Source organism: Capricornis sumatraensis, chromosome 3, assembly GCF_032405125.1.
Source record: "Capricornis sumatraensis isolate serow.1 chromosome 3, serow.2, whole genome shotgun sequence".
NCBI classification, from domain to species: Eukaryota; Metazoa; Chordata; class Mammalia; order Artiodactyla; family Bovidae; genus Capricornis; species Capricornis sumatraensis.
In genome coordinates, this window is record NC_091071.1 from 173,632,641 (window position 1) to 173,647,226 (window position 14,586).

Here is a 14,586-nt window from a genome sequence, read left to right on the forward strand (position 1 = left end):
TAGAGGTGTGTGGAGAATGTGGGGTTGGAGGGAGGGAGAAGGGAGAGTTGAAAAAAAGATTAACTGACCCAAAGGGAGCTCCTAAAAAGGTTATCTAGAAATCAGCCCATCTGTATCCCATATTCAAAACCCTGTCCAAAATTCTAATCAAACTCACTTCCAAAACATAACTGGGCATATATTTGGCTCCTTATGGAATGCATGGGGCCAGAGGGTGGGAGCTTTTTCCCTTCCCCAAGCAAAAAGCACATTTCAAGCTTTTTTTTTTCTTTCTTTCTCCTTGTTGCTCAGTGTTCTTTGCTCAAACCCCCTTGCCCTCCTCCTTCTGCAATCTCAGCGCCTAGCCCAAATCTGTTTTCTTCATTGTAACCTCAGCTTCACCGCAATTAATTTTTCCCCCTCTGGTCACAAGATAATTCCTGACGCCAGTGAGTCTGGAGGTCAGACGAACAGCAAATTGGGGAACAAGGCGGCACTAATTCCTTACAAGTTTCCCTTGAAAAATCTTTTGCTTAAAAAAAAGAAAAAAGAAAAAAGCTTTGCTGTTCAGGGATTTATGACCTTGGAGGACTACGGGTTCGAACCAGTATTGGGCTGTAGGTGGACTGGCAAGCGGGCAGGGGAGCTCAAAGATACAGGGCGCTGCCAGGAAAAGGCAAATTCTTAAAAGTTAATGGTTTTAAGTGATTTTTTAAAATCCTTGCTGGCAAAGAGGCCCGCCTCTCCCCAGTATCAGCGCTTCCTCATTCTTTGAATCCGCGGCTCCGCGGTATTCGGCGTCACACCGGCCAGAGGAAGCCTGTTTGCAATTTACCCGGGTTGTGAACGCCCAGGGTCGACGGAGGCGGGGCCAACTGTTTTGCATAAAGGGGCGTGCCCTCCAGGCCAACTCTATAAATGCAGACTTCGGCGAGCGTGCGCGCGTTGCAGGCTGCTCTAGAGGGTCTCTGGCTTTCTTCTTCCTTCCAGCACTTCCCAACCTCATTCCTCAGTATGAAGGCGCTCAGCCCGGTTCGCGGCTGCTACGAGGCGGTGTGCTGCCTGTCGGAACGCAGCCTGGCCATCGCGCGGGGCCGTGGCAAGAGCCCGGCCGCCGAGGAGCCGCTGAGCCTGCTTGACGACATGAACCACTGCTACTCGCGGCTGAGGGAACTGGTACCCGGAGTCCCGCGAGGCACTCAGCTTAGCCAGGTGGAAATCCTGCAGCGCGTCATCGACTACATCCTCGACCTGCAGGTGGTCCTGGCCGAGCCGGCCCCTGGGCCCCCAGACGGCCCGCATCTTCCCATCCAGGTGCGCGCGGGCGTGCTCGGGAGCTGGGGCGGGGCTGAACTCCAGGGCTGGGATGCTACGGGGACCCCTGGACCTTCCAAACTCCGTGCGTAAACTCTTTCCCCCTTTTCCTTCTCTCAGACAGCCGAGCTCGCTCCGGAACTTGTCATCTCCAACGACCAAAGGAGCTTCTGCCACTGACCTGGCCCGTCCTGGCGCCTCCAGGTGAGTATCCAAGCCTTCTCCCGGGGGCGGGGAAGGGGGATGGCTGGTGCTTAAACGGCAGATCTTGGAGTTGGTAGGCCTTTTAAAGGATTACCGCGGCCCCCTCGGTGTAGGGAAATTCAGGCCAGAGAGGCGCAAGTGACTTGCCCGTGGTCACAGCAAATGAATGACGGAACCAATTCCGATCCAGAGTTCGTTTCAACCTGAAGTGCACGTTGTTACCGTCTTCCCCCATTGGCCAAAGGTGCGAAACTATAGACGCAGGTCCGACTAAATAAAATAGTTAGTGGCTTGGAGTCGTGAAAGGAGCCGCGTTTTCCTCAGCCCCCTCCCAACTAGTGTCACTTCCAAGAGGGAGGGGTGGTGCAAGCTCCGCCTGTGGTCCTTCGGCGCCAACTGGGTGGGGGCAGTGTGGGGCGAGGAGTTATCAGCTGGAGGTAGAGACCAAGTTTCCTCCCTGGCGCCGGCCAGTCTGCGGACGGCCCCCGCTTCGGCGCGCTCGGCGGAAACTGACGGCTCCCTGGTCTTCTTTCCTCCCCCGCCCAGAACGCAGGTGCTGGCGCCCGTCCGGGACCCTGGGACCCTCTTCGGCCGGAAGCCCGAGGGCATGGATGGGCCTCAACCTTGCCCTGCCCACTTGACTTCCCCAAACCCCTGCCTCGAGGCTGGACCTGCGCCCAGGAGCGAAGGACTGTGAACATGGGTGGCCTAAAGAGCCAGCGCTAGCTCTGGGCACCAGCTGGGCAACCTCCCCTAGCCCTCACGCCACTTCCAAGTTTTAAAGACTGTCTTTCAGTGTGTGGAGGTGTACGGGGTTGGGGGTGGGGGCTGGCTGTTCTCCAAATTCTGCCTTGGCCAAGGCAGCGGTAGAGCTGGTCTTCTGGTCTCCTTGGAGAAAGACTCTGTTGCCCTGATTATGAACTCTATAATAGAGTATTTAGCTTTTGTACCTTTTTTGCAGGAAGGTGACTTTCTGTAACCATGCGATGTATATTAAACTTTTTATAAAAGTTAACATTTTGCATAATAAACGGTTTTTAAACACTTGTGTTTATAATTTGATTCCTTAAGTGCTAGCACTGTTTCTCACAAAGCTGGATTTAGGGAGAATAAATTCATGTCTTTCTTGGAGCTTAGGAAAAGTAAACTTGCTTATTCCCTTAAAAGGGAGACAGGAGAATGCCTAGCTAGGACTGGGGAAGAGGGGGAAGTAGAAGAGGCTCGTGGTGGAGCCCCACACGCATTGGGTGCAGAGAAGAGCCTTGTGCTGTCTCACTTCACAAGTGAGGGAAGACTGGAAAGAGAAAGTGACTGGAACAAGCTCACCCAGCAAGTTGGGGGCCTAGGATAGAAATCTGCTCTCCTGAGTCCCAGTTCTTAGGTAGTTTGAGAGCTATGTTGCTAACTAGCAGATGGCTGTCATCTTTAATTCCATTAATGATGTTTCTCTAGCAGGGGATGTGAAACAGGACCCTCACCTGTTAGGCAGGGATGTTGCTGATAGACCCATTTCAGAGATGAATAAATGGATCACCGGGGTTGGTTTATTTCCTGCCTCAAGTTCTCTGGTTTATTTCCTCTTGGGCTTCCAAAGTTGGGGAAAATAGGACAAATCCCTCAAATCTGATCAACCACTCTAATCAGAAGGACTTTGGTGATGGTTGGGAAATAGGGGAACGGATTAGTCTACCACCAGTTAGTTGAAGACTGAGCCTAGACTGGGAGTTTGAGGAAGAGGGCACCACACCCCTCATTTCTGGTATATCCTTCCAATAACATCTCCAATGGGAGTCTCTGTAAGTATCTTTAGCCCTATTTCAGAAATGGAGAAATTGAGGCTCAGTGGATAATGAGTTGGAGCCAGGTTCACACAGTCCCTCGAGAGGCAGAAATGGGATTTTAAACTTAACTACAGTGACCGTGGACAGGGAAGCCTGGTGTTATAGTCCACGGGGTCACAAACAGTCGGACACAACTTGGTGACTGAACAACAGTCACCATGACTGTAGTGGAAAGGAGCAGGATCTGAGACTGGCTACTTCATGGGGCCAGGCTGAGAGTCAGGCAGAGGGCAAGACTCCCAAACCATGCCACGTTCCTCTGCTTCCCCTCCACCTCGATCTGGCAGTTCCCCAGGCAGGTTCCACCAGGCGCCTGGTCTTACTAGATTCCTGTTTATGATATGATCTCATTCATGTGTCGGCACCTGGCATTAGGTACTTCAGTATTTCATAACAAACAGGTCACATCATCACCCACCTTTCATGCCTTAACCCTGGTGAATTTGCCAGGGTGAACAGGGGCATGTGATGGGGAGGCAAACTTTGTCTTTGTGAACCACCCTCCTGATGGACCAGTGTTCTTAACCTGTTTCCTGTCTCTTCCAATGATCTGGTGGAAGGTATGAATACTCTTCAGAAAATCCACACACACACACAATTTTACCAAAGCAATAGGGCTTCCCAGATGGCTCAGAGGTAAAGAATCTGCCTGCCAATACAGGAGACACAGATTCAATCCCTGTGTCAGGAAGATTCCCTCGAGAAAGATGGCAACCCGCTCCAATATTCTTGCTTGGGGAATTCCATGGACAAAAGAGTCTGGCCGCCTACAGTCCATGGGGTCACAAAGAGATGGACACGACTGAGTGACTGAGGATGCACGCATGGCCAAGCAAACTTCCAATGCCCCGGGGGAGAACCCTCAGTCCCCATGGGAGGAACTTTTGCTTCAAACCCAGTAAGTACAAGACCCAGGCTGGGTCTACATTAGGTGTCCTGTGCTGGCTCTGAAGTAAGTCAGCCACACAAAGGTGCAAACAGCATACTAGCCGTTTGACTGCAAGCTAGGGGCTGCTGCTACTGAGCCTCAGTGTCCACACCTGTGTGAGACTGCTGATCTTGATACAGTTCTGAGGCACCTGGCCCCACATTAAACCATTAATTGCAGCAAAGCCAGGCACTGAACTCAATGCCCTGTGCCCTTTCTACCACAGCATGCAGCTTCCTGCTCGGAAGTTGCAGGACTGAAAGGCTAGGAAGTGCTGGATGGCTTATTTGCCATGTGACCTTGAGCCAGCCACCTCACCTCTCCAAGCCTCTCTCCTCCCTTGTGCAGCAGCTGGTGCTTCTTGCATTGCTGCCTCCCAGGACAGAAGATAATGGTGGGAAAGTTCTTTGAAATGCATCACACACCTACGAGGTATTATTAAGCTAATTCCAAGGAAATTGCCTGTAAGGTCCTCGGAGACTGAGCTGTTCAGGTGGCGAGGACAAAAGCTGAAACCAGCACACCAATTCATTAGTCATTAGAGAGTGAAAGCAATTTGGCCGTAGGTCAGAAAACTGAGAGAGAGTCGTCTTGTGTCACAAACACCTATCAAATGCCTACCAGGTGCCAGGCTCTATTTTATCTTAACACTTTTCTAATCCTCACCACCACCCAGCAACACATCATTATTCCCATTTTACAGAAGACACAAATTCAGAGAGGCTGAATAACTTGACCCAGGTCACATAGCAAGGAAGGGCCACAGCAAAGCAGCATCCAGCACCACCTAGCTCCAAAGTCCACGTTCAATTTGTTCCCTCTCCATTCCCTTCCCCTGGCACATATTTGGTCCCCAGTAGGTGCTTGCTAAATGAAAGACCTAGGCCCACCCCAGGTCTCCCTCTCATTTGTGAAAAGAGGATGATGGTGCCTCCTTTGCAGGTCTGTGCTTCGGATTAAAGATGCATAAAGCATCTACCAGCCTCCCTGAAAATATAAGATTCACCATTAACTGAGTCTTAACAGTTCACTATTGCATCAGCTCTGAAAAACGGACTTTGGGAAGGGATTTTTACTTTGTTTTGTTTTGTTTAAAAAAAAAAAAACAAGTTCAGAACAGACGAAGTAACTTGCCCGGGGCCACACAGCTCCTAAGTGACAAAGCAAGGATTCAAATTCATGCGTGTGACAAACCAGAGACGGTGCCCTGTCCGAGAAGGCCAGTGACAGCTCTCCTTAGCTGTGGATGTGCCGGACAACCGTCGGTGGCTGCCTTTCGACCTCATCATCTCTCACGGCTGGCTGGCACTCGTCTCCACTCCCGGGGCTACATCCTAAATCCTCGCGTCGCTCTTGCAGAACTGCCTCTGGCGCTCCGCTTCCCGCCAAGGCTTCTGGTGGCCGGGGCAGGGGCGGGGCCTCGGCCCACGTGGTCCGGAGCCCGGCTGGGCGGGGCCAAGATAACCCCGCCCCTGCCCCGCCCCCGGCCCGGCGACCCGCGCTCCCCCCCGCGGGCCCTGGGGGCCGGTCGCAGGTGTTCGCTGGCGCCCGGATGTCTGAGCTCTGGCTCCGCTCTGGCTCCGGCTCCCTCCGCAGCCTGCGGGCGGGGCTCCCAGCCCATCCGGAGCCTCGCGGCGCCCCTGCCGCTCTGCCAGCAGCGCGGCCTCCCGGTTCCCAGCCTCCTGGCTTTGAGGGGCGGGGGGCCCGGGCCACCCCCCCCCTCGGGGCCACCCCCACCCAGCCGAGCTGCTGACCCTATTGCTCTCTCGCTGCCCCCAGCTGCGCTCGGACCGCGGCGGCCTCGACGCGCCCCCACCCCGCTTCCTGCCTCGGCAGTTTTGCCCGGGCCGGGCGGCTGCCCTGGATCGCACCCCGTTCCTTCCTTCCTTCATTCTTTTCAGGCAACTTGCATTCCTCGAGCGCCTGCGACGTGCCCCGCACGAGGCCTCTCCGACCTTCCGAGTGCAGGCTCCCGGCCCACCGGGGTCCTCCGGGAAGATTCCGCCCTCCGCCGGATCTGCCTCCCCACTCCGCCCGACTCTTCTATCTCTGATGTCCGGTTTCACTCCGAGTTTAGCATTTAATTGTTCTCTGGTTATTTCTCCTGTTAAGGGTCAGTCAGTGGCAGCGTCAGGGGATCACTTTGTGACCGAAATCAAGGGTCAGTCTGAAAGTGGAGTGAGGGGTCAGAGTGTGGCCAGAATTGGGGTTTTAGCCAGTCCGTGGCAAGGTTTGGAGATAGTGTGGGTGGAAGTTGCCAGTGGTCAGTCTACGGCCTGGCTTAATAGACAGAGTGTAGTAGCATCAGTGGCCAAAGTCAGTGAGTCAGTCTTGGGCAGGGTCCGTGAATAGTGTGGATCAGGGTACTAGGTCACCCAGAGACTAGAATTTGATGGTTGCCTTTGACAAACCAGATAAGCGCAGTGGGGCGGGGTGGCGCTGTAGCTCTCTGGACTCAGATTCCTATCCCTCCACAGCTGGGGGCTGGTCATAGCCTCCCACTGGCATTACTCAGACTGTGGAGCTGGCCTTCCATCTGGGACACTCCTTGCCCTCCACACCTCTCTGCTCCTACCTTGTGCCAGATGCTGGAGGCAAAAAACCCTGGCTGGGGCAGACCCCTGGTCAGACTGGCCATGGCAAGGAGGCCTTAGGCTTCTGAGGGACCCCCCCACACTTGTCACCCATGGGGAAGAGGTACCTTGATATTCCCTGTACCTTCTGCCTTTTTTTTACAAACCTAAAAGCTGTTGGGGATGGAAGGGTTCTTAGAGGTCACAAGTGTGGCCCAAGAAGGGAAGAAGCTTGCTCAGGGACACCCAGCAAGTTCGTGGTCAAGACAGGACTCAAGGGAACTGCCTAGTGGTTCTGTGGTTAGGACTCAGCACTTTCACTGCCCTGGCCTGGGTTCAATCCCTAGTGGGGGAACTAAGATCCCATGGCCAAAAAAAAAGACAGAAACCCATGCCTTTTACTTTCCTAGCTAGGGCACTTTTTGTGATCCTCTGCCTACCCTGAGCAAGGATTGTTATTCCCACTTTAGAGATGGGGCAGCTGAGGCCCTGAGAGGCTTCTGGACTCCCCCGGCTCTCACAGAGGGACTGCCAGGGGCGAGTGGACTGCACCCACCTGAGGATCTGGACCTGTGAAGTGGGGAGCCAGTGATTCCCTGAAGCACTGCGCCCTTGTCATTGCCACCCAGTCCCGTCCCTGGCGCCCTCATTAGGAGCGAATGAAACAAGGGTGTCTGGATGAAGCTGGGGAGAGGAGAGAACACTTTTTAAAAACTGCTGGGGAAAAGCTTAGCTGGGTTCTTATGGAAACATATGGAACTCATTACCCTAAGTCGAAGTGGTCGCTGGCCAGCTTGCAGTTGGTCGGTTTGGGGCTAAAAGTGTGTGTTGTGTGGTAGTGAAGGGTTCCTAAGGCAGACTCACCAGAATAACCTGCCCACTCACTGATCCAGGTTCTTCCTGAACCAGGTATTGTTTCCATTTTTAACATCAAAAAAAAAAAAAGTGATTTCTAGACACTGGGTACTAGGCCACTCTAGATTTTGTGGGTAGAATCAGAGATTTAGGGACCATCAAGACAGCCCCCCCAGAACCAACACACACGTCTTTTCACCACCAGGGCCCCTGCAGTGGGTCCAGGTGTATGAAGGGATGGTCTCAGCTTCCATCCAGGATTCATGGGGGGGGGGGCGGCGGGCCTTGAGGAGCCTAAATGTTGGTCCCACATCCTGTCAATCACATTTCCCTGGGCAGGTTGGACTCCATATTCAAAGACAGCAGCAAGAAAATGTTCAAAGAGGCCATTTCCTGGTACACAGGATTTTAGTCTATGTGGTTGTAGGATCCTGGGAGGCTGCCTCCATTTCACCCCTGTGAGGCTCAGAGATATTAAGGGACCTGCCAAAGATCACCTTGAAGTAAGCATCAGAGCCCAAGTCTCCAACACAGCTTCCACATCCTGTTTTGTTGCCCCCCAGGCTCCTCTGGTCTATAGAATTTCCCAAGCAAGAATACTGGAGTGGGTTACCGTTTCCTTTTCCAGGGGATCTTCCCGACCGAGGGATCGAACCCATGTCTCCTACTTTGCCAGGTGGATTCTTTACCATTTAGCCAATGCAGCTCTTCTAAAACTTCCTGCTAACCCATGGTCATACAGAATTGGCCTCACTCAACCCCCACAGCCCTCCTGTACTTGCTGTGAGTTTGAGAATCAGATGCTGATGGAAACCCTAGCTTTGTCATGTATCAGCTATGCCATCAGAAAAGTGAAAAGTGAAAGTTGCTCAGTTGTGTCCTACTCTTTGCAACCCCATGGACTATACAGAACATGGAATTCTCCAAGCCAGAATACTGGAGTAGGTAGCTGTTCCCTTCTCCAGGGGGCGTCTTCCCAACCTCGAGATCGAACCCAGGTCTCCCGCATTGCAGGCGGATTCTTTACCAGCTGAGCCACAAGAAGAGCCCAGAATACTGGAGTGGGTAGCCTATCTCTTCTCCAGCCATTAGAGATAGGTTATTTACCCTCTCAGAGCCTCACGTGCTTGCTGTGACGATTAAAGCAGATGACATGTAAGGCGCCTGGCACTTGGTGGGCCCGGGGTGACCCCAGCCACAGAGCTTGTTGGGCATGATTGTCAGACTGCTCACATAATTCCTCCCTCATCTTTCCAGGTGGCAGTGTTGTTGGCATAACCCGTCCACGGCATCTCAGCACTGACTGTCCAGCAGGCATGCTCTTCAGAGGCCTTTCACACACACACGCAGGAGTATGTGATCAACAGGACGCTTGGTGCCTTGAGGAATAGTGCAAGGACTTAAAACAGCAGGGCTGCAATTCAGCCTCGCCACTCCCAGGCTGTGGCATCATGGACAAGCTCCTTAACCTAACTGAACCTCAGAAAACCAGCCTGGAGCCACCGCAGAGTCCTGCTGAGGATTTAGTGAGGACCTAAAGATAGAGTAATGGCACCCCACTCCAGCACCCTTGCCTGGAAAATCCCATGGACGGGGGAGCCTGATGGGCTGCAGTCCATGGGGTCGCTAAGAGTCGGACACGACTGAGCGACTTCACTTTCAGTTTTCACTTTCATGCATTGGAGAAGGCAATGGCAACCCACTCCAGTGTTCTTGCCTGGAGAATCCCCGGGACGGGGGAGCCTGGTGGGCTGCCATCTATGGGGTCGCACAGAGTCGGACACGACTGAAGCGACTTAGCAGCAGCAAAGATAGAGCACCGAGAGGCCGGCTCCCACATGGAGGCACTCAGGAAGTGACAGTTGGAGTTAGAAATAATCCTATTTCACAGATGGAGAGGCTGAGTCCCAGAGGGCATAAGTGACGCACCCAGTGTCATGTGAAAAGACTCCCTCACAGACCCAGGGATTAAAAACCAGATCTTCATGCTCTCACCCTTTGCCCAGCTGCTGCTGCTGCTGCTAAGTCACTTCAGTCGTGTCTGACTCTGTGCAACCCCATGGACTGCAGCCTATCAGGCTCCTCCATCATGGGATTTTCCATTCAAGAATACAGGAGTGGGTTGTCATTGCCTTCTCCCTTTGCCCAGCTACTACTCTCTCATTACTGGGATTTGTAATCATTTCATGACAAAGGTGTTTTCAACTGTGGAAAGTCAGAACTTTGAACCCAGGCTCTGCCTGATACAGAACCAGCTCACTGGTGAGCGCATCCCTCTGTAGAAGAGAACAGGGGTCGGGGTTGGGGTAGGATGGACGTGACTCAGAGGCCAGAGAACCTGGAGGCCAAACATAGTGAAATCAGGAGAGCAGGAGCTTTGTGATCAGACAGGCCTGTCTCTGCCACTTCTTAGCTGTGTGATCAGCTAAAGGACACCACCTCTCTCAGCCTCAGTTTTTCTTCTAAAGCTCCCAGCAGTACCTCTTTCGCAGAGCTGTTTCAGGAACTAAGTAAGACAACAGAGTACCCAGCACAGATGAACTGCTTGAAGTTGGCAGTCCCTATCATTTTATCAAGATGAAGTGGAGCGGGAGCTACCTGCGTCTTTGTCATCACCTTCGTTGTGAATCTTTCTGTAAACTTCCAATTGAACAAACAGTATTTGGCTTCTCATATGCTGTGTGTGTCCATCGTCCCCCAGGTACGGTGTGATATTGGACAAACTACTTAAGTTCTTGCATCTTCAGTGTCTGCACCTATAAAATGGGGATAATGAAAGTCCCTACTACAGACAGTTGGGAAATTTTTTTTTTTTTTAACTTTTCTTTTTTGGACACACCATGAAGCTTGTGGAATCTTAGTTCCCCAACCAGGGGTCGAACCCAGGCCCCCAGCAGTGAAATCACTGAGTCCTAATCCCTGAACTGCCAGGGAATTCCCAGGTGTGAGGATTAAATCAGTTACCACATCACACGCTCGGTCTAATGCTTGGCACATCATAGGAACCCCCAAATGCTACCTGTCATTCATTATCTCAGCACACTCTGTGAAGTTTGTGTTCTCATACATTCTATAGCCATCTGTTTTTATGCAAAATCTTAATATCTCAATTTTTAAAAGATTGGCATTTCAAGATGTACAGATTTTTATCATATGGTTTTGTGAGATCTAGTGCCTAACAAACTTCACACATAGCCACACTTGTGCGTGTACACACGTGTGTGCATGAGCACACACACACTCATGATGAGCTGAAGCAAGCCCTCTTGCATTGAAGAGCGGCCCGCATGCTCCCTCCTAGTCGCTGTCCTCTGTGAAGGGAGATTGGTGGCTCTGTGACCTCTCAGTAGGAGAATTCCTTTGCAAAACTAACCTGGCCCTGGAGAAGGGCATGGCAACCCACTACAGTCTTCTTGCTTGGAGAATCCCATGGACAGAGGAACCTGGTGAGCTGCAGTGCCCGGGGTCACAGAGTTGGACACGACGGAAGTGACTTAGCACACCTGCATGATAAACCATAGTAGAAAAGAATATTTAAAAGAACGCATATATATGTATAACTGAACCACTTTGCTGTAGAGCAGTAAGGAACAAGACATCGTAAATCAACTACAAGTCAATAACAATTAGAAACAACAATAAAAAGCCAAGAAGTCAGGTGGGGCCGGACCACCTAAGATATGACAGCCTTCGCTGGCAGCAGATCAATTCAGTGCTGTCTTTCTGGGGAGCACCAGGCTTTTTCCACCCTAAGCCCCAGTCTTGACTCTTTCTGTCAGTCAGGACAAAAGCTGCTATAAGGCACAGGAAGCTCAGCTCGGTGCTCTGCGATGACCCAGGTGGACGGGATGGAGGTGGGGTGGGAGGGAAGCTTAAGAAGCAGGGGATATATGTATGCACGGGACTGATTCGCTTTGTTGTACAGCAGGAGTTAACACAACATTGTAAAGCTTATATTCCAATAAATAAATAAAAGTAATTAACACAAAAATAAAAAAAACTGACCTGGGAGGAAGCCCTGGCTCCAGCTCTTAACCTGAGTATCAGAGCCCAGGTCTCAGTCCTGGTTCTCTCCCCTCCTTGCTGTGCAACCCTGGGCAACTCACTCCACCTCTCTGAGCTTTGACTTCCCATCTGTGAAAGGGGGTGAACCTTTCAAGGTTGTGAGGATTAGATAAGTGAACAAAAAGTGCCTGGCACATTGTCATTGCTCCCTATATGAGAGCTCTTCAAAGCATGTTGGTTTTTTAACTCAGAAAGAGCTATTTTTTTATATTCTTTAATAAAACAGGGTTATGATCTGGGTGCCTTATGTAATTAATACCCTTTATTGATTTTTAAACACATCTGTTAATCCAATAAAGGTGGTTTTCCTCCTAAAATTATTTTCTTTCCTAATTTATTCATATTTTACAGTGTCTGGGCAAGTCATTGGACCTCACTGAGCCTCAGTTTCTGTATTTCTAACATGGGAGAAATGCCTTCCTCATGAGGTTGTTTGGAGAATTCAGTTGAGATGGCGTATGTAAAAGTGCTTTGTACACTGTCAAGTCCAATAAGTGTAAGAGATTATTTTTTGCACCCTCCTTCCCTTTCAGTAGGCTGAATTCCTCAAAGACAGGAGGGAGTTTTATTTACCTTTGTATCTCCTGTGTTGAATGTGTAGTAATAAATTTAATAGTAGCATTTACGGTGATAAGAACTTTCATTTCCTGGACATTTGTATTGTGCAAGACTCTGGACTGAGTGCATCTTAATGGAAGGATGAGTGATAGACGCTTAAAAGTTTTGATTCCCTCTGCTGGGAATTGTTTTAGTTTTCTCTTGAGCAAGTTCTGCCTTCCATCCTGCAGACAAATTATTTTTATTCTTGGGCCTCATATGTTGTTTGGCCAATCTAGTCGAACAGCACTGTTTAGTTTCCTTATCTATAAAATGGGGCTAACGATCAACTTAACCTCATATAAAAGTGTCCCATAAATGATGGTAACTTTCCTTTACCCCTTTCTTTCCTCCCCCCTAGACACACCCTTTCCTTGGAGAGGAAGGTGATGACAGAACAAGATGATGAAACTGGGTGGCAGAGAGCTGAGTCCCTTCATTTCTCTGTGCTTTTTTTTTGTTTGTTTTTTGTTTTTTTGCCCATGCCCTTTGGCTTGTGGAGGGGGGGGGGGGGGTCTTAGTTTTCTCACCAGGGATTGAACCCTCACCCTTGGCAGTGAATGTACAGAGTCTTAACCACTGGACCACTAGGGAATTCCCTCTCTGTGCTTTTGTTTCTTTTTTTTGATCAGGGTGGCAGATCTTCTTGGAATAATTGCCTGATTCTGAGACCCTCCATGTCCAGCCTCCTAAATAACCTCCCCTTTCTGCCATAGCACCAAAGATTCAACTCATCTGGATGTCACGTGCCCTCTGTGATCATGTGTTGTATATTCCAAGTGCCTTTAAGTCCTGGAAGGCAGAGTGGTGTGTTAGGGTTTGACTTCTATTTTTCTAAGCATTTTCTTATCATCTCATCTCATCCTTTATAAACCTTTCAAAGTCCCCAAGCCACACATGGGGCAGCTGAGGCCCCGAGAGGGGAAGGGCCTTGGCTAAGGCCACAGACTGAGTGACAGCCAGTCCTGCGAGCTGAGGCATGTTCCAAGTCCCTCGGAGCTTAGGGACTCCTTGAGCCCCTTGGTACCAGGCTTTGTGCTTGACGCTGCCTCACAGAAATTTTATGAAGTCGCTGCTCCCCGCCACTTTCCCGATGAGCAAACTGAGACCCAGGCAGGTAAAAAGTTATTTCTCGAGTTAGAATCATGATGTAATCAGGGCCAATTCTAAACTGTGTGCTTTTTGCCCAGGACCCCGAGACCTCTGCAGTTGTTTCAGGGCCCCGAAGATGGCTGCTCCCAAGGCTCTAGCAGTGTGTTGGACCCTAAAGCAGGGAGTGATTGCCAAGGCTGACCCCTACGCCCTGCTCTCTCAGCCCCAGCAGCCCCGGGGTCAAGGGATTCACAGAGCAGGGCCCAGGAGGACCCTCCTGCAGCAGTGATCTGCATGGAGTGTCCACCCCCCCCCCCCCCCCCCCCCCCCCCCCCCCCGCAATCCCTAAAGCCCATTGTCTCCCCAGGAGACAATACAGATAAAGGACCCAGCCTAGTGGGCTGCCTGCATCAATCTGTAACCATGGAAACCTGTAGGGAGACAATTCCAAAGCCCCTCCTGTCGCCCTCCACCCTGCAGCTGTGGCTCCAGGAGCCCAGCCTCCAGCAGAACAGGCATTGCTAGTAATCGCTGCCCCCCACCACGGCCACCCCCAAATGGGACACAGCTAGGCTCCCCCCAGCATACATCCTCCCAGAACTGGTGTTGGCAAAGGGTCTTTGGATATGTTTAAGGTCTATACCTCATTTCATCTGCAGGAAAGTTAGTTCCATCAGGTTCTGCATCGGCAAGATGTCACTGATCACAGGGTCGGGGCCCAGCGAAAAGGTCTCTATAGAATTCTGAACCATCCAGCCGTCAACCAGGACCCAGGAAGGTATTAGGTCTTCAGCGCATGACTGCCCCCTGGTGGCCAGTTGCTGCAATTGTCAGTTTCGACTTGAGTAGCCAAACTTGTTACCTCTTTTTCCTTGGTATCTAGTGTGTTCCAGATGCCCACGTACATTTGATCTAATCCTCACAACCACTCTGTGATGTGGGTGTTCTTGCCCTCCTTACACATGCTGAAGCCAAGGCTTTCAGATGGTATGCAGAAGGAAGCAAAGATAGCAGAGGGGTTGAGAGGGTGAATCCAGACTGCCCTGGCTCAAAACCAGGCATCACCAGCCTAATGATCTTGAGAAAAGTACCTGAGCTCTGAGTCTGATTCATATTTGTAAAGCAGGAGTGATAACAA

The 14,586-nt window shown here is 51.1% G+C and overlaps 1 protein-coding gene across 1 annotated transcript; it reads left to right on the top strand.

Moving 5' to 3' along the window:
• The first annotated feature begins 897 nt into the window (after positions 1–897).
• Positions 898–2,480, top strand: ID3 (inhibitor of DNA binding 3). The gene is made up of 3 exons (XM_068968842.1): positions 898–1,293; positions 1,414–1,497; positions 2,044–2,480. The coding sequence occupies exons 1-2, from the start codon at positions 898–900 to the stop codon at positions 1,471–1,473; spliced, it is 456 nt and encodes a 151-aa protein (XP_068824943.1). The 3' UTR covers positions 1,474–1,497; positions 2,044–2,480.
• The last annotated feature ends 12,106 nt before the right edge of the window (positions 2,481–14,586 follow it).

Excerpts from the sequence above, each read along its gene's own strand:
- ID3 (XM_068968842.1), top strand. The coding sequence starts at position 898 with ATGCAGACTTCGGCGAGCGTGCGCGCGTTGCAGGCTGCTCTAGAGGGT. Across the intron at positions 1,294-1,413 it reads GCCCGCATCTTCCCATCCAG|ACAGCCGAGCTCGCTCCGGA; the intron begins GTGCGCGCGGGC and ends TCCTTCTCTCAG.